At 40.1% G+C, this 20,566-nt stretch overlaps 1 protein-coding gene across 1 annotated transcript in view; it reads left to right on the plus strand.

Annotated features, from left to right (window-relative positions):
- Nucleotides 1-20,566, plus strand: part of pde8a (phosphodiesterase 8A) — a 48,054-nt gene that overhangs the window by 17,654 nt on the left and 9,834 nt on the right. Inside the window, exons 2-14 of the mRNA XM_078244037.1 lie at nucleotides 3,595-3,651; nucleotides 6,698-6,888; nucleotides 8,556-8,612; nucleotides 8,799-8,853; nucleotides 9,123-9,211; nucleotides 9,430-9,508; nucleotides 9,953-10,093; nucleotides 10,791-10,879; nucleotides 11,022-11,073; nucleotides 11,168-11,210; nucleotides 14,395-14,472; nucleotides 14,643-14,713; nucleotides 16,783-16,947. Of these exons, the coding sequence (XP_078100163.1) occupies nucleotides 3,595-3,651; nucleotides 6,698-6,888; nucleotides 8,556-8,612; nucleotides 8,799-8,853; nucleotides 9,123-9,211; nucleotides 9,430-9,508; nucleotides 9,953-10,093; nucleotides 10,791-10,879; nucleotides 11,022-11,073; nucleotides 11,168-11,210; nucleotides 14,395-14,472; nucleotides 14,643-14,713; nucleotides 16,783-16,947 (1,167 nt within the window). The remainder of the gene's footprint in view (nucleotides 1-3,594; nucleotides 3,652-6,697; nucleotides 6,889-8,555; nucleotides 8,613-8,798; nucleotides 8,854-9,122; nucleotides 9,212-9,429; nucleotides 9,509-9,952; nucleotides 10,094-10,790; nucleotides 10,880-11,021; nucleotides 11,074-11,167; nucleotides 11,211-14,394; nucleotides 14,473-14,642; nucleotides 14,714-16,782; nucleotides 16,948-20,566) is intronic.

The raw sequence follows: 20,566 nt of genomic DNA on the forward strand, positions 1-20,566 counted from the left end.
TGCACCTGAACATTCCCTAAAATCACAAAAATATTGCTTTACCTGACATGTTATCAGGGATCATGCTAATAAATAACTTTTCTAACTAATCTTGGCCACCCTACGCGGACAGTTCCTAATTTTCTGCGTAATATAACGTCAACTCGGCAAGTCGTGTACCAAAACTTTCGCCAACTTGCCAAGTTGTTGTTCTGACTTGAGGGCGTTCATGTGAATTTTCCCAGTCAGGAACTCGTTTTTCCGATTATTCCAACACCACATGAATGCAGCATTATTGTCTGCGTTAGAAAGAGGTTTTATTACTTTTTATTACTCCACAAACTAATGACTAACTATTACAAACTACACATATACACTCAGTTGCCAGTTTGCGGTTACAGTTTGGTAAAACGAATGCAGTCTAACACAACAGTCCTGCAGTAAATCCTCCCTTTTATGAATGTTAATGTTCATCATGATATGTCAAATGTATACAAAAGCACTCAGGAAAAAAATCAATAAACTGTGCTGCACAGTTATAAAAAACCTCAGTAATTCACTATGTTGTTGTTTGACTGTAATCTTTATGAATGAATTAAATCTTTATTTCAAACGATTAAAAGAAAAAAAAAAAAAAAATATATATATATATATATATATATATATATATATATATATATATATATATATATATATATATATATAAAAACGGGGAAAAAAAGAAAATGTATAACAAAACTAAAACTAAACAACATTTCTCAATTCGTTCCAAAAAGGATAGGTAGAAGCCCAATAGGCGTATCAAGTCTTACCCCCAGTCATTACCACATCTAAATCACAGTCAAACAAGATAAATCAAACAGACAATTTTAAATAACACAAAAATAGAACTCCAATTTACGTCCTACTTTATCCAGCTATTAAGGAAAGGAACAAAAAGTCAAGCAGCATTAACATCAATGATATTTTCGCTCTCCTTTCTCACCTCTGTAGTTTTGAAAAGTTGTTGTACCTTTTACATTGCAAAACATTACATGTTGCTCTGAATCATTAATTGTTAATTAATGATTTAATTAATTAATTAATTGTGATAAAACCAAATCCTCACGATATGAGGATGATTCGACTGGAAGTCAATTAACAGTGATGTTGGTTTATACCCTACACAGCTAGACCAACTACAAAACCCAGAATGCATTGAGAGAGAGAGAGAGAGAGAGAGAGAGAGAGAGAGAGAGAGAGAGAGAGAGAGAGAGAGAGAGAGAGAGAGAGAGAGAGAGAGAGAGAGAGAGAGAGAGAGAGAGAGATAGAGAGAGAGAGAGAGAGAGAGAGAGAGAGAGAGAGAGAGAGAGAGAGAGAGAGAGAGAGACTCACTTCCCCTACTTTGTTTGCTTCTGGTTGAGTGCCAGCATGATGTTTGCGGGATGCAAATGCTTGGCTGGGTGATTCATTGCTCTGTGTGTGTACTGTACAAAAGGAGTATGTTGCCCGAAGAGGCTGGCAGACTGTGTGTGTGTGTCAGGCTATTCTAGTTACACAACCTCAGCTGCGTGTGTGTACTGTACAAGAGGAGTATGTTGCCCGAAGAGGCTGGCAGACTGGTTCAGCTGTGTGTGTGTGAGTGTCAGGCTATTCTAGTTACACAACCTCAGCTGCAGTTGCATTAGATGTGTCAGTGTCAGTTAGTGAGGGAAGTCTCCCTGCATGGAGACAGACCGCTGCGTACCGCTAGCCCTCAGCTAGCTGGAGGCTCTGTGGCCTAACTCCATACATCAAGACCCCCACCTCAGCTAGCTCACCAAAAAACAGCATCGCAGTGGAAACATGATTTCCATGTGTGGTATATTTTTTTGTGCGGCCACTATTGATGACATTCACCCAGCAGTAGTCTATAGAGTTTTGTTTCACCTCCACAGTAAAATGAAAGGATGATTTGGATCTCTAATCAAACTGAATAAAGCTAAGGACTGAGTTATTTGTTCTGACACACGTGATCACAGTCATTGAAATCATATCTGACAGACAGGAAAACTGGGACTTGTTTGGTCAAACCCTCTTGGAAAAGCATGTGGCATTTCCATATGTTAGTCCCTATTATATAACCACACACTAACACATGCGTACTGTCTCTCCAGTGCACATGAGCCTATCATGCGACCAGGTCCTTGTGTCTGTGAAAGATCAGATGATCACAGAGCATCAGCTTGTAGCCATCCTGATGCCATACTCCTTGTTTGAGGACAGCTACAACAAACGGCCTAGTGTCATGATGACGTCAATTTGGCTACAACCAAGGGCTAATCAGCTTTTTTCTCCCCCCTTTGTTGTTTCAAAAAGGCTTATAATTTAGCAAGAAGTGATTTACTGCTGCCCGCTCTAAAATTCCTCTCTGTATTCCTCCTCACATGTGTAGATTGTTTACGGAGAAGAGGAATTCTAGAGGGATGGCGGTCCGCAAGGGGCTTGGTTGCTATGGTTACTAACCCCTGAGCTGTGTTCCATTTAGCAGGAAGGAAGCTAAATTATTTGCAGACAGAAAAGAGTAAGCTCATGTAGGGAAAGTGTCATGAAAGTGTAAAAAATCTGTCTTTTTATTTCTTCTTTCCACAACTCCACTGTATAGTTGAATTTGAAGTCAGGAGAACAATTATAATACAACAGTGTTAAAAAAAAAAAAAAAAAAATGTTGCATTGAAAATCTCACTGAAAATGTACTGAAAGAATCTAAAGTAAAAGCACTGTAGAAAGGCCCATTTGATGGTGTTATGTATAGATTATATTATGTATTATGCAAAAGCCCCAATCTGATAAATGTATGGCTATAACTGAGTCTTAAAACCAGTGATGTAAGAAGTATTTAGATAATGTACTCAAGTAGCAATATTATTGTAATATTATTGTAATATATAAATACTAACATATACAATTATATAAAAGTTCTGCATCGACGATGTCACTGAAGTGAAAGTGCAAAGGTAAAAGTACTTCTCTGATGCAGAAAATGTGTCCTTTTGAGTGGTATACTAGTGTATATCATTGCATTCATTTTATTATGTAATAGTGTTTATTTTATTTTGGGTAGTTTAATCTAAATCAACATTTTAAATGATCACGTTTTTATAAATACAATCTTAATTTGTGAAATAACTAGGAACTAAAGCGGTCAGATAAATGTAGTGGAGTAAACAGTCCAAAATGTCCCTCTGAAATGTTGTGGACTAGAGTGAAATGGAATGAAAAGTGCCTCAAAATGTATAAAATAAAAAACATAACACATTTCTTTGTCTGTGAATGATTAGATTGTGTTCATAAATAACCCATATAAAACAATATTTACTTATTTGGTGATTTAACATTGCTTCATGATTATTTCTGTATATTGTCATTAGAGCTCATTTCGTTGCAAACAGCAGGGTTACCACTTTATACATACTTTTCTGCATATTGGGTTTTAAATAAGGTCAGTATATTACACAAATATCAGTAGGGTCTGTGGGACCTTAAACAGTGATGAAGAAAAGCCAATGTCAAGAAAACATGAAATAACTAAGAAAATATCACATTTCTGAAATGATTTCTTTTTCTAATCCTTGTATTTTTCTTGTTATCTTTCAGACCACATTAACAGAGGTGCAATTTGGACCAATGAAGTTATTTAAAGACCCACTTCAGGTATCGTAAAACAATGCCAAACATCTGAATGATTAATGCTTATGTGCTTGAATCCATTAAGGCTTTTCATCGAACAACAGAAGTGCTCCAGTGAAATGTTTATGTTCATATCATTTAGGGGCTCATAGCTGAGCTGTGGAGCAAAACTTTGTGTGACTGTATAAAAGTTGGAGCATTTTTTTTCTGGGATTAAAAAAAATAATAATTTAAACGTCACCTACATTTTTTTTGCAGTCAGAACTAATCTTGAATTTCTCAAAGATCAAAAGTCCCCATGCAAACATTCAAAGAAGAGGAAGAAAAAAAACTGTTAATGGAAGTATTGTGTGCGATGCAGCCTAGGGTTGTCAGGGCAACAAGGCCACACATTTATGACCAAGTACATACCATAATGAACAATGCACGTTATGGAAGAACTGCACAGAGGATCCATGGACCAGTTTCGTCACTGCGAATAGGACATTCTCTGACGTTCAATGGGTCATTATACAGTTTGGTACTGTGCTTGTTCCTTTGGCATGCATTGCTGCTTGTTGTGTGAAAACATGGAGTCAGCTTTTTAGGAATTTTTTATGTATTTTGAAAGTGTACATTTGGTTTCAAGGGTGAACAAAAATGCCAAACATCTGCTGGTTCCAGCTGCCCAAATGTGAGGATTTGCTGCTTTTCTTTATCAGATATTAGTTGACTGAACCCTTTGGGTTTTGGACTGTTGGTGGGACAAAACAAGACAGACACGTCACTTTGGGCTCTGAGAAAAAAGAAAACGTCACAGACAAAACAATCAATCATAAAATAATTGTTAGTCGCAGCCCAATTGTATAGCTCCTTCATGTAAAATACCAATATATATTTAAATAAAACAGCTGCATTTAATACAACACAATGATGATGTGAATTCAGTTAGAGTAGAAAGAAGCAATACATCAGACGTCCTGATATTTAATGCCACAGACTCTGCTTTATTGTCTGATGCACTCTAGTGTGACCACAGTAGGAAAACGAGGTAGAGAGATATCCCCTTCCTGTTTTTGTCACTCACAGCTGATCCTGTCATGCCCTCCTCTCTACTCCTCCTCTTTTCACGTGGCTCACAGGATTTGGCCAGGCTTTCAACAATGATGTTTTCTAGACAGAGCAATCCCTGCCAAAAATGCTCACAACCCCCTTCAAACTAGTTTTTCCCCTCTTTCTGTCTTTGTCTCTCTGCAACCTTCTCTGCCTTTTCCATTGGTTTCTTTGGAGCATAAACCGTGTGTCCTCACAAAAAAAAAATGTATGCTTGAATGTACTGTTGAGATTTTTTTTTTTCTCCAATCTCTTGCGACTGGGTGTGTTATTATTGAGCGAGGCCTATCTGTCTAGTCTGAGCACAGGCATCTGAAGAGACCTTATCTCAGCCTATATTACCCGTTCCTCCACCTCTGCGGGAATGTTGACTTTTCTACCAACATCCCAATGTGGAATTCTGATCTAATTCCCTGTGCGTACCGAACATAGCTGCAGGACTCAGTGGTGATGTATTTATGACCCCGGACACTTATTGCCGCTTGTAGGGAAAACGTTCATATGTGGAATATGGTTTGCATTAGCAACACCCCTAAGAGGCGTAAGGGCTCTCTCTGCTTCAGGCCTGAAGCTGCGTACTTGGATAAAGGCACACTGATCATTAGAATAAATTAAAAAGGACAACTGTCAAAACAACCAATCCTCTGTCCCATCATTGTGTGGAGGACAGTTGCTCTAGTTTTCCCAACAAAGTCAGGTCTTTGTCCCCTAACTCAATTTTACAGGTGTGATGCAAACTCAAAACTGCAGAACAAACTTTCCCTTCTTTACGTTCATCCTGCTCTCTGCCAACAGTTGGAGATGACGTCTGTTTGAGAGAGTGACTCATGAATCTGCTCTTAGTGCAGCATTGCTCTTGGAGGCGGGCCTAAATCTCTGGTCCAGTATTTACGCAAGCGAGGGGTTATATGAAAGTATGCTGGCAGAGAGAAAGCGTGCGCTCTCAATGACGACGGTAGCAGCAGCCCTTTCTGCCACAGGCTTGGCAGAGCGGGCGGGAGGGGCCGCAGCCAGTCAAGGCCACCTCGACTAATTGTGTCATAGATCACGACAGTGAACAATAAAATCTGTGACGCACCCGAGTACGAGTTGAGCCTGATCAATCAGGTCCTGTCCGCTAGAGGCCTGAGGTCACAGTCAAGCCCACACTGCAGGCTGATTAGGACGACAGGCCCAAATGAGCATGAATGCACCAATGATGACTTGACATCTCAGAGCTGTTGATACACTGAAGCATCAAAACCACATTTTACTGTAGCTCTCTCTTCTCTTGTTTCTTACTGAAATAATTCTATAGCGCAGGGTGGAGGCAGATCGTCTGTGATTAGTTATGGCAGTTTTTCTAATCTAGTAATTTCTAAATCAGCTACAGATCCATTAGCCCTGTAGCCGTTTTATAATGTGTCCATGTCATTTCAAATAATGTAGTCTCTCTATACTTGTGACAAACCAAACGGACCATATGTGCATGAATGTAGCATTTCTCCCATCATGTACAAGTTAGATGTACACAATACTTCACAATTGACAGTATTTTATTGTTATTTAGTTGTTTAACAAATCAAAATCATCAAAACTAAGTTGGTTCTATTTTCGCGGTGATTTGCCGGTTTTCTCTGTTTTTGTGTCAGTGTAAAATTAAATAAAATTGAAAAAGATGTCACTTTGTGCTCTAGGAAATTGTGATGTTCTGACATTTTATCAACTAAATGATTAATCGTTGAATCATGAATACATGTATAATAAACACACATTTAAACCTGTTTACATGTAAGATTTTCTCTTCAGTGTTTTTCTTCATTTTGACACCATTGCCTTTGAATATTTGCTGTGCCTGTGTATTATATATCTTTACAAAGCCCTCTTTAACTGTACTTTTCCATAAGTGATATATTTTGGGTAGTAGTAGTATGACAATTCAAGAGGTCACTTAAAAATACAGTTGGATATGTGTGCTTAGTCATCTCTCTTTTTGCAGGTACTTTTAGTTTTTGCCAAAGAGGACAGTCAGAGTAATGGCTTCTGCTGGGCATGTGAGAAGGGCAACTTCAGGTGCAGCATGGCACGAACACCCGAGTCGGCTCTTGAATGCTTTTTGGAGAAGCATCATGACCTCGTCATCATTGACCACAGACATTCCAGACACTTTGATGCTGAAGCACTATGCCGGTAGGCCACTAATCTCCTAATCAATGTATTTGTAACTATTTGTATGTATTATATTATATTTGTATTTATATGTTGTGTTTCTACAATGATGCAGTGCAGTGGCTTTTTGGCTTTTTTCTTTCTTTTTTTTTAAGTTTAGCTAAAGTTCAACATTCACTGTGTAACCGATAAAACATGTCATGGAGCATAATAACCTGACACCATCACAACTGCTCTATATTCTTATGCACGGATGAGAACATGGATATAATTTGCCAGCAATAAGTGTTCAAGCATGGGACATTGAACAGTCAAACACAGAACATTTATCACAATTACAATAAAAAAAAAAAAATCTCAGTACTTTTCTGTAAACTGAAATTTCTGATATGCCTCAGTTCAATAGCAGCATCTTCACATTGCATCTTCTACGATCATTTTAAATAAAGGAATACATTATAAAAGAATAATCCACTGAAAATAGGACATTTCTGTTAACAATCTGTGATATGTAACATTATTCCAGCATTTATATTATCAAAAAAACGGTAAATATAATAATAATAAAAAGAGGAATAAAACATGTTGAACCAACTAAATAATGCACATTCTTCACAATTAGCAAATTACAGTCTTTCAAATCACGATTTTGATTGAAAACGATTAATCGTTCAGCCCTGGTTCAGGTGTTACAACTGACTGACTCAATATGTGGATTATTTTGTGATCAAATTTGTATTGATATTAAGGTTTTGTGTTGAAACTAGTAACAAAAGTTACATTAACAGTGAACATAAAAAAAAAACAAAAAAAAAAACAGAACTAATGACATGACATTTCCATGTATTTTGTGATCCGTTTTTGATAGTGTGATATAATGAGCAAGGACAAGTCCTTCAAGAGCTATACAGTTGGGGTGCATGGCACTTCACAATTCAACGTCTTTGTCAACCTCAAAGAGCTTTTTTTGGTTTTTAAATCAAATTGTAATTACTATTATATTCAAATTAGTCAAGCTACTCCGCCGTCTTTCTCCGTACCATTCTGGCAACAGAAGAAGTGCCCCTGGTTGGGATTCACTAATGTAGTGGACATAGTTGAATTTGAATTCTGTTAGTGACTCCAAGGCCAATGACATAATCCAGACCAGATGATCCTGATAGGTACAATTATAGCCCTCATGAATTACAGTACATTTGGTGACACATGCAGTTATGAATCTGTTCTGGGGTAAATGGCCAGTTCACTTTAGGCCCATCAGCTTCCATCGCATGCTACCTAGTTGGAGTCATGTCGATGAGAAATGAGCGGTGCCTGCCCATACCACCCTCTATCTTTAGCCTCTGCCCAAACCAAAAACACATTTACAAACATTCATTTGCCCTGCCCAGTGTGTATGTTAACCCCATTCATTTTGGCCCATCCATATGTTCAGTGTACACGCACAGGCTCCGATGGGGAACTAAAGGGCCTTTATGACCGCTGGCTGGGGGAAACCACAGGCGGATGAGTGGCCCTGTACACTGCATTCTTTCAGAGGCCTAGGTCTGCTCACAGAGCTCCACCACTGGGCTCTGCCTGCCTGGGAGAATCGGAGCGTGAAAAACTGAAAAATACATTGATTTGATGCCATGGGCTTTTCCACCAGCCTGCTCACTGGCTAAAAGGCTCCCTCTGTTTACATTCAGGTCAATTAGAGCGGTCAACTCTTCAGAAAACACTGTGATAGTCGCCGTTGTGAAAAGGTACGTACAACTCGCTGACCCCCCCCCCCTTTCCCTTTCTGCTCCTTGTTGTCCTTTTCCCTCACTGTCTAATTATTTGGAGTATTGTCAGAATTTAAATGCCTGACTCAGCGGAGCTCTGTAGGTTCTTTAAACAAGCAATTGTCATATCAATCTTTGGTATCAAACATGTGTTCTCTTTTTAAGGCCAGACAGAGAAGAAGCCTCTGTGATGCCCTTGATCAATGCCGGCTTTAATAGGGTAAGTGTGTGTGTGTGTGTCTTCTGCTGTCTGTATTATTCTTTCGATATTTTTTTATATCCCTACTGTCAACACTCACCGTAGGACAGGAATACAGATTGTAAAACCTTTTTGTTTGCTCAGGAGACATGTGCATTAAGTTCCCTGTACCTGAATCATTGTTAGTCATGGCATCAGCAGCATTAAAATATATCCTGTAATGGGTACATTGATATGAAAATGAGATTTTAGTTGTCTTTGATTGATCCGTGTTGCTCTCTAACCCTCAGAGATACGTGGAGAATGCCAATATGATGGCCTGCTATAATGAGCTGCTACAGTTGGAGCATGGAGAGGTGCGGGCGCAGTTCAAACTGAGGTGAGTCGTGTACTTTGTACTGTACAGTGTTGTAGTTACATTTTAAATTAGTTGCATATAGTAGTACCCTGTTGAGAGCTTTTAACAATTCTACTTTGTTATGCCAATTTTAATACTTTTTAACTCTTTCTTTAAAAAGTATAAATGTAGATTGTGGTCATGGCTTGTTGCGTATGTTAACAACGATTCTGATACTGTTGTCTCTCTATCTGTACAAGGGCTGGAAATGCTATTTTCACAGCTCTAGAACAAAGCCAAGAGGCCATAGAGATCACTTCTGAAGATCAAGTAATTCAGGTGGGTTTCTAATAAACTTTAATACTTCTAGTTGCTTTATTGTGATGAACAGGTAATCACTCTCTTACTCTGTCTTCCCACTCCTTTCTTTCTTTCTTTCTTTCTTTCTTTCTTTCTTCCTCCCTCCCTCCTTCTTTGCTGTTTTACTGCCTGTTCATGTCTTGTGATCCCAGATCTCAGTTGCGGTCTCTGTCTTCCTGAATGGCTCCTTTTGTCAAGCACTGTTGCCTTGTTATGTTCTGTTATGTATCTTGTTATGTTTTTACATGCAATATATGTTTTTGAGCTCCTTGAAATAGGCAACAAATGTGTCAGCTTCTCTGAATTGTTTAAGTAGACAAGGTTCATATGTCATCATCTTAACTGTGTCTGAAATTATTGATGGATTTTATAAACAGTCATCTCAAATCAAGCGTTAACACTTGTGTTACCTCTCATTCGCAGTACGTGAACCCTGCCTACGAGTCCATTATGGGCTACCAACAAGGCGAGCTCATAGGGAAGGAAATAATGGAAGTGCCTAAAAGTGAGAAGAATAAGCCTGATCTCCTTGAAACAATAAATTCCTGCATACGGAAAGGAAAGGTAATGTGCATTCATTAAATCATCTCCACTATACATTTCAGGCCAAACACAATTTCCATGAGGTTTACTTAATCAGGATCTTAATCTCATCGGGAAAAAAATGATCACTTTCTTGTGATTGTTGATACTTGTGCACAGATAGTCTTGACATGTAGACTATTGCTTCACAATCAGATCACTTCTGTAACTACTGCAGATATCTACTCCTGCCTTTGTGTCTGTGCATGTGTGTGTACACGTGCATCCATGTGTGCTGTGAGTGAGCACCACTGGCCATCCAGCAGCCCTGTTTCAAGTGCATAAGAAGAGCGGTTGATGGCTGTGCTGTAATCTTACTACACAGAGAGCGAAGGTCAGGCCCAGACAGGCTAACAGCAGGAACGGCCTTTTTAAGCTGCCACAGCAGTCTGTTGGTGGGGGGACATGAAACAAGCGCGCCGGACTCCAGGAGCGCTCCCCCTACCCATTAAAGCAACTTGCTGCTCTCTGAAATACTCTGACTGACCCCACTTCACCACCTAACATGCACCACAAACATCGCCGTGCTGCATCCAGTCCACACCCACTTTTAGGACATTTTCAAATGATTATAATTATTATATGTTGTAAGTTGTTATGATGAAAGGTTCCTTTGTCTGTACTTTACATGTCTGTATGTTTAATCTCTCTCTCTCGGTTCTGTCTTGGTATGTTCCAGGAGTGGCAGGGGATTTATTATGCCAAAAAGAAGAATGGAGACAGCATTCAGCAAAATGTGAAGATCACACCTGTAATTGGACAGGGAGGGTGAGTGACAGTATGTTGAGGCATGGCTCATTCAGTCTTGCCAAATGTAAATGACCTTTTCTGCAACCCAATGATTATACTGGATCAGTAATGATTGGATCCCTTTTTTTCTGGTGTAATAATTAGCTTTTGTCATTCACAGAAAAATCAGACACTATGTGTCTATCAACCGACCTTTAAATGATAATAATAAGGTGAGATGTGTTTCCAGTTTTGCTGATTAATAATGAATAATAGGAGCATTCTGGCCAGCATGTATCAATGTGCTTTTCTATTCTGTCCATGCAGATTGATAAATCCACTGAACGTGTGCAGGCAGAGTCTCAGACAGGTAAGATGATTCATCCTGAAAATGCCCACTGTTGATGCAAGACTGCTCGGTCTTAACTCTACTTTGTATTAGAATAACATTACAGGTGATTTGTTATGCTCAAGTCTTTCAGATTTGAGTAGTTCAGGTTATTAGCAATAGTGATGGAAGTTCTTTCCGTGACGGTGTCACTCGTGATCTGTCAAAAGTTTCAAGGGTGTGAGAGCCAACACATTTGTCATTAGGAAGCACAACAATTGCTCCAGTTTTACACAGATGATACACTCATTTTAACTTACTGTTTGCAGCATCAAATATCACCAAATATCTGTTAGATGTAAATAACAATAAATTGGGGACACATTTGGGAACCTGAGCTTTGTAAACTCAAAAACTTTGGAAATACGTCAGCGATTGCACCGTGCCAGAAAATCATTGTTCTCTTTTCGGTAGACTAACAGAGTGTCCAGTCCTGCTTTATCTAGCTGAGGAATGAATTCTGTCTTTTGTTAACCTTGAAAAAGTTATTCACGCTTTTATTTCCTCTAAACTGGACTATTGTTCCCTGCTGTATTGTGGTATCAACCGTAAAGCCAATTCACAGCTGCAACTGATTTCGAAATGCAGCAGCTACGCTCCTGACAGGCCAACTAAACAGGGATCATATCTTTCCTGTGTTGGCGTCATTTCACCAGCTCACTGAAAAGAAGTGACTTTGAAATCTTGCCGTTTGTTTATTAAGCTTTGCATGGTCTTACAGCACAGTATATTTCACAGTAGCTCTTATGCAACACCCCTACGTCTCCTAGGTTGTCTGATTAGGGGCTCTAAAAGTTGAATAGGCTTTGAATGTTATGGTACAACCCGGCCAAAAGAGTTAAGTCAGCATTTGTTATTTTGAAATATGTATTTTAAGCTTCTTTTTGCTTCTCTGTTTTTAATTTATTTTGTTTCTTAGTCTACTTTTACCTTTGTTTGTGTCTGAAGTGTGTTTAACATTTAAAGTGCATTTTGAAATTGCAACAAAAAATAAATACATGTCCATTTTACATGGCTACTTAGACAAAAAAACACTTCTCAAACACCTCTACAAACACCCGTCCACTTCTGTCTTTCTATCACTTTAAACTTTGTCTTCACAAAACCCTGATATCAGTAAAAATCCAGGTTGAGTGCCATGTGGAAGTCAGAAAGTATTTAGAGATGGACTATCGTTGGGTTTGATCTTTTTATACTATTTACTGCACTACTTATTTTATTCCATGTTGTTACATTTTTTTGTTTTGTTTTGTTATTTTTTTTATGTACATGTTGGCACTGGAAAAGGAGTTGCTTTTAATCTCATTGTACATGTGTATAGTGACAATAAAAGGCATTCTATTCTATTCCATTCTATGGGATTTGTTGAAAATAAGAAAAGTACAGAATAACACCAGCCCTCTCCTAAATGCCTTCGACAGACATGACAATTTAAATAAAATAGATTATAATGTCTACTATTTTGTATCTATTGATTTGACCTGTGAGGTTGACTTGACGAGGATTTCCAGTAGCTTCTTTTTATCTGGAGAATGTTTGATATGACGTAAATTATTACATTTCACTTTGTTGGGCAAGTCTTTAGTCTCACTTTTGCACTTTTTGTTCCCAACTTAGAGCCATTATTAAAATGTTACAGGATTAAAACCTCTAAACTAAACTAAACTTGTAAGTAACCACAGAATCAGTAAGTCGAGTTATAGTGATCAAAAACTGACTGCTAAATTCTCCCCTCTTGCCAAGGATATTGTGATGGGGAGCCAAACTCAGCCTTGTCACTAAACTTGAACTGTATATGTGTGCCATTGGCGTCGCCACGTCATTCAGCCCGAAATGTTTTGACGGTAGCCCTGAATGTCATTTTTAATGTAGGCAACAAAATAGTTTAGGTGCGCAATAATATTGCTACTTTTTGTTTGAGGTTCTCGTGACGTTCACAGTCTATGGTTCAGGCTCAAACACACAGAGCTCTGAAGCAGACCCGTCCGTTGCTTTGTGTCCACTCTCTCTGTAAAAATAGAGCTTCCGTGGTCTGTGCAGCCTCAGGCAGCCATAATGGACACGCTCAGCTGCGGGCATTCTGCGACAGATGTGCTACCATGTATTTCTGTCGTAGTTTCAGTTTTCCACCTCCGATGTGAAGCAGTGTTCAGCCGCTTCCCTAAACTTTGTCTCATTCAGAGACCAGAGTCTCAAACGGGGCTCTGTGTCTGTCAGAAGGTCGGAGATCTAGCCTACCATATCAGCAGAGCAATAACGTAATGCACAGCGGCTATGTTGCAGGTGGATTATTTCCTGAAATATTATGACTTTATTCTTATAATAATATAACTTTATTTTTCACAAAATATCACAACTCCTCCAAAGCCAGAGAACACAGATGGGATGAGTTACATTTTGAATGTGCAGAATTTTTGAACATGAGCAGAAATCTTGCTGAAACACATCTGAAATGTTACAGTCCAGGGATTTATTAATGAATTCAAATTAATGCATGTATCATTCATAAGAATAAGTGCCACATGCACATTTAAAGAGGTAACTTCATCAACAAAAGACGCAAAAGAGGCGAGAGGAGTAGATTATGCCTACATGTGTGTTGACTCAGCAGAGATCACATTAAATGAGAAAAGTTAATCTACAGGAGAATAAATATTTGAATAGAAATGTAATGCCTGAGAGCCTTACTGCATTATATTCCATTATGTTTTTATATTTAGAATTGTTTTTCCCTTTACATAAACAAACATATTTCCAGCATAAATTGATGCAGAAAAATGTAGAAATAGGTGCATAACAATTCAACAGAATGCAGGAAATTAAGTGTTTAATGCTCAAAATTTTCGGGGAGAGGACCCCCAGACCCCTCACATCATATGTGGCCCCACACATCTGGAAACAAAACCTTTGCCTTTGAGTTGCCAGACCAGCTGTGATTAGGCCAAATGTTTGTGCCATCTAACTAACTTCCACAGACTGGGCACCTGAAATGAACATGCATTGGCTATTTACAAGCTGGGCAAGCCAAACACCGTTTTTGTGATCTGCTCTGCGTACATTACATTCAGTTTGTTTTAATGGATCTGGGCTAAGCCCCGAACCTCCTCAAGTCCTAGAAACACCCCTGGTGTGTGCGTGTTAATGTAAAGTATTTTCTTCTCCCCAGACATCCAATCCAGTAAGCACAAAGACCGGAGGAAAGGCTCTCTGGACGTAAGATCCACAACGTCTCGGGGGAGCGATGGTGAGAGGAAAGGGAGAGATACACGATGGAAACTTTCCCAGTTGTTTGTTTGCATCAAGTGTTGATTGGACATACACATGCAAACACACTCATTAGACGGAAAACTGCAGCTTAATTTGTTGTTGAATGACAATATTGGGATGTATTTTTTTTCTTCTTCATCCTGCCAGGGAGCTCACAGCGAAGGCACTCCTCAATGGCCCGAATCCACTCCATGACTATAGAAGCTCCCATCACTAAGGTGGGTTCATCTCCCTCCCCGTCATCCCTCCTAGTCTTCATCATATGATTAGCACTGTGTACTGATGTTTTGTATCTCATGACTGAGCTGCCACAATCGCCTTGAGCACTTCTTGTACAGCTAGTAGCACCCAGGCTAGAGGCCATGCATACCATGTCGAAAGGAGATGATAAAATGCTACATTCATGCACGAGACAGGAAAGCATCATAAAGCGTTGTGCATAAGCATTATGTAGTCTGCAGCCTCGATAGTCTGCGTAGTGGCGATTTGTCCTCAGACTAAACAAAAACAAACAAAAAACAAATAGGCACTGAAGCACCGAAGGAATGAATCTTACACAGGGAATAAAAACGCTAATTGTCCAGGCAAGCATAGCGTTTTTGTGAGGTTTATTTAACCATTTCTTTGCAAGCAAACAAACAAAGAAAGAACAATGGTGCCTCTCCTGCCCTGGTAAAAACACCATAAGCCCTCCTACCTGCTACTATCCCTGCTTACCCATATATGTAAACTTCACTTGGTGGCTCAGGCTGCCCAGTACCTTCAAAACAAAAGCACTAACAGGAACTCAAAGTAACTACAGTAACGATACTAATCTCATTATCAAACTAATTTAGCCGTATAATTCAAACAGAACAGCAAAAACCAACAAAAAAACAGTCCCCAGGGATGGGTCATATGACACACTGCAGTTACACTGCTGTATCTTTTGACTGTGTAGTTAGTTCCTTTAGGCATCTCTCCAGAAGGGGGGGGGGGGTGTGTGTGTGTGTGTGTGTGTGTGTGTGTGTGTGTGTGTGTGTGTGTGTTCTGCTGTGTGTTTATACTGACCTTGCCATACCCAATATTTTAGAAATAAGATATTTTTATTAATGTTCAAGACAAACTTATATGCTTTTATCTCAAGCCTAGATTACTGCAACTGGCTTTTATTTTGAAATAACAGTTTATCATATCTGTTAATCAATTAAATCTGTTTAATCCATTGAATCGAAGGCTACAACCACCAGATGGTTAGCTCAGTTTAGCACAAAGACTGGAAACAGGTGGAAACTGTTATCCTGGTTCTGTCAAAACGTTACCTACAAGCACCTTTAAACCCCACTAACTAGCATGTCATATCTCATTTGTTTACTCGAAAGTATAAAAACTACTATTTGTGGTTTTACATGGGGTTATGTGCTGGAATATTTCTTGGCTTGGAGCAGCAACTTTCTGGTGGTTGCCTCGCAATGTCATAGTGACAAACCACAGATTGTCATTTTTACATTTTCGTTTTTGTACGTATTAAACGGACGTTTTAAATTACTGAGCTTAAGAGGTTCTGGTAGGTGGATTTTTTAAAACTTTTGAACACAGCCAAAGGTTTATGCTATACTAACCGTCTCCCCACTGTAGCTTCATAATAACGGACAGATATGAGAGGTATTGATCTTCTTAACCAAATTTGGCAAGAAAGTGAATGAGCATAACCTATTTACACTGGCTCCCATCAGAGCATGTGAGCAGAGGCCGAGCGAGCAAGAGCGTGAGTAGGAGAATTTTGGATGGAGCGCAGAGCGGATTTTTTAAATGTTGGAGCGTCGCCTTCTCCCGCCCGCTCCAGTGTTAACGCTCACACTATGAACTTGAAGCATACACAAGCCCGTATCTGTGTTACTGCAGCAAAGTACATGCCGATGAACGGCGCCCCCCCCTCCCTCTCCATGTGATGTGTTTCAGGATTGATTTTAACATCTTACTGATTCATTTTAGGGCCTTTTAATGGCGTGGCCCTTGCTATATTTGCCCCCTGCAAGTGTGTATGCTTATAGGAGACAACACCTTTTCAGTTAGGGAACAGAGGCTTTGAATAAAGTGGCTGAATCCATATCTATTTGAAACTCACCCTGATTTTACCTGAATTGTTATTTCTTATGTTATGTAATCATAACTTGCTTTGCCTATTTTATTCTGGTCCAGTAAATGTATTTTATTAAATATTATAACATTTTTTGTTTGCTTATCATTGTTGTTTTTTAAAAAGTGCTTTACAAATAAATACAACCTTACTTATTTTGTCGTCCAGGTAATCAACATCATCAATGCAGCGCAGGAAAGCAGCCCTATGCCTGTGGCAGAGGCCTTGGATCGGGTACTTGAGATCCTGAGGACAACTGAGCTCTACTCCCCACAGTTCGGCACCAAGGATGAAGACCCCCATACGAATGATCTCGTGGGGGGGCTGATGACAGTAAGCAGCAGGCCCTGTAGAGCACAAGGGTCCTTCGCAAAGTCTGAAACACCCAAACAGCTTCCTTCCGCTACAAATGAATCGACTCCCATATGATAACACACGTCAGAGCGTTTGCAGAATTCCACAGTGATAACACGCATGTGTACATACACATAGTCCATAAGGTGTTAAATGAATGTGTGTGTGTGTGTGTGTGTGTGTGTGTGTGTGTGTGTGTGTGTATTTCTGTTCATATTTGGGGGAGATAGAGATTAACAGACAGAAATGGTGAAGTACAGAAGTAGAAAGAGTGCCAAGTTGGCAGTCTTGGCAACAACCCCAGAGGAAGTGTTAGATTGTCCTTTGTGCTCCTGTAGGCTGGAGAGGAAAGCCCACCCCGCCCTCTCTTTCTTCCCCCCCCCCCTCTCTCTCTCTGCACACATGCACACAGTCACACTCACATGAACCTCTTCCTCTCGACTCAACAGGCCTGGAAACATCCTGTTCTTTGGATCAGATGAATAAGCATGGCTTTACTTATACATGTACACTCTGGATACACAGAGGCAGAGAGGTAATTTGCATGGTCTTTCCCCAGAAGGATTTGTTCTGCATAAGTGATAAAGGCTGATGAAACCGGAAAACCATGAGGTGTGAGTTCAGGTTTGGATCGTTATTTATTTATTTACGATCATATTGGTTTATGACGTGCCTGGTTGCATATGTATTTGTATGCGTTTGTTGAGGTGAGGTGTGCTGAGTCTTAACTCAGAAGACCCAGTGAACATTAAGAGAAGAGCTGTCATCTTTCTGGGGAGAAAGTCTTAAAATAACCAGTGTGTACAGAGGCAACACCATGAGACAATGCTCAGGTCAAAAATGAGCCAGTCTCCTCTTCCTTTTTCACTTGTGAAGTAAACATTTCACTCTGCAACGCTATATATATATATATATATATATATATATATATATATATATATATATATATATATATATATATATATATATATATATATATATATATATATATATATATATATATATATACACACACACACACACACACACTTCTTATGTTCCTTCTTCTTGATGTTGCTTGGGATTGCTACATCTATCACAACTACCTTCTTCTGCTGTTTGTCGAACACCACGATGTCCGGTTGGTTAGCTATCACCATTTTATCAGTCTGGATCTGGAAGTCCCACAAGATCTTAGCTCTGTCATTCTCTGCCACCTTTGGAGGTGCCTCCCACTTTGACCTTGGGACTTCCAGCCCATGCTCGGCACAGATGTTCCTGTACACTCTGCCAGCCACTTGGTTATGGCATTCCAGTTATGCTGTACCTGTCTGCATTTTACCTGCTGTTATGTGCTGGACTGTCTCAGGGGAATCTTTACACAGCCTGCACCTGGGGGTCCTGTCTGGTATGGTAGAGCCTGGCCTCTATTGATCTTGTGCTCAGAGCTTGTTCTTGTGCTGCCATGATTAGTGCCTCTGTGCTATCTTTCAGACCAGCCTTTTCCAGCTACTGGTATGATTTCTCAATATCAGCCACTTCTATCTGTTGGTGGTCCATGCCATGCAGGGGCTTGTCCTCCATGATGTTTCCTCCTCTCCCCTTGCCTCCTCATCACCGGGTTTCTGCTGCCTGATATATTCACTTAGCAGGTCATCACTTGGGGCCATCTTTCTGATGTACTCCTGGATCTTTGTTCTTTCATCCTGGATAGTGGCTCTGATGCTCACATGTCCTCAGCCACCCTCTTTCTGCTTGGTGTATAGTCTCAGGGTGCTAGACTTGGGGTGAAACCCTCCATGCATTGTGAGGAGCTTTCTTGTCTTGATATCAGTGGCTTCTATCTCTTCCTTTGGCCAGGTTATAATACCAGCTGGCTATCTACTGACTGGCAGTGCATATGTGTTGATGGCTCTGACCTTGTTCCTGCCATTCAGCTGGCTCTTCAGGACCTGCCTTACCCTGTGTAGGTCCTTGGCTGTGGCTGACTGCCTTGCAGCCTCCTCATGGATTCCATTTGCCTGTGGTATTCCAAGGTATTTTTAGCTGTCCTGAACATCGGCTATGTTGTCTCCTGGTAGTTCCACCCCTTCAGTTGTGACCGTCTTACCTCTCTTTGATACCATCCGACCACATTTATCTAATCTGAATGATATTCCAGTATCATTGCTGTAGAGCCTTGTGATGTGGATCAGTGAGTCAATGTCACGCTCATTCCTGGCATACAGCTTAATGTCATCTAAGTAGAGAAGGTGGCGGATAGTCACTCCACTTCGGAACCGGTATCTGTAGCCACTCTTAGTGATAATCTGACTGAGGGGGTTCAGCCCTATGCAAAACAGCAGTGGGGACAGAAAATGACCTTGGTATATGCCACACTTGATGTTAACTTGTGCGATTGGCTTGATGTTGGCCTCTATAGTTGTCTTCCACAGCGTCTTCCATTGAGTTATTGATAAAAGTTCTTAAGTGTCCTGTTGATGTTATACAGCTCCAAGCATTCCAGCATCCATGGGTGCGGCATTGAGTCATAGGCTTTCTTGTAATCGATCCAGGCAGTGCACAGGTTAGTCTGTCTGTTCTTGCAATCTCTGCCAATTCCTATCTGTGCACTGTTCATGTATTGGGCCATGTGCCTACTCATCTTAGCTGTAATGATGCCTGACTAATTGGAGGGAGTTGCTCCTTTTGAGGGTCCTTCATGATCAGGATTGTCCGGGCTTGGGTTAACCATTCTGGGTGGGTCCCATCTCTCAGCAGTGGGATTGCATGGAGTGCAGTCAGCTTCTTAACCCAGTAGGTGTGGATGATGTTCTCGGTAGGGATTCACATCTTCTAGCAGACTTTCAGAGGGTACTCTTTCTCTTAGCCTTGGTAATCGACCAGGTATCCAGCTTACTTATGCTCATCTCTCTCAGGTCAGTTGCCCTTGTGTTAAGCCTGTCTGTTCTGGGGCTTGGTACCCAACGTCGGACCTTGCATCCTGGCTCTCCCCGTAGCATCTTTGTTGTACCTCGTCTAGCTGTGATATAAGTCTGTGACTGCGGATATTGAAACACTGAACTAGTAGTTGTTTTTTGGTTAGCTTAGATGTTGGGTTTCGAAGTATCCATTGGTCCCACAATTTTATTCACGTAACCCCTTTCACCAGTGTTCGAATTATACCGTGAGCTTTCAAGGGGGTACCGCTATTTCTATTTTTATAGATGACATCATATGCTCATTTGCATATTTATGACATCATTATGCAATAATTTGCATAAAGCTTAGTGGTTGTGTCAGCAAGGTAGATAGTAAGAAATATAAATCTTTAGCCAAATAATTACAAACTCACTACGGGAATTTATATTAAATTTGAATTATTACTTAGGTAGCCTATATTTGAAGTAAAAAAAAAAAAGAAAAGAATCTACTAAGGGAGGGCGGAAGATCGATAAAGAATTCTCAAAGAAGGCTGGCTTGCCCAGGGCCAGGCCAGCTCAGCGGCATCTTTCTCCTTCTCTTAAAACATCCATGGTCGCGTCCCGCTGTCTCTCCTACCTACACCGTTTTTCAATACCCCCCAAACTATTATTTTCCTCCCTTTTGGGAGGGTCCAAATCTCATCTAGGGGGGTCAG

Source organism: Sander vitreus, chromosome 1 (genome assembly GCF_031162955.1).
Source record: "Sander vitreus isolate 19-12246 chromosome 1, sanVit1, whole genome shotgun sequence".
NCBI classification, from domain to species: Eukaryota; Metazoa; Chordata; class Actinopteri; order Perciformes; family Percidae; genus Sander; species Sander vitreus.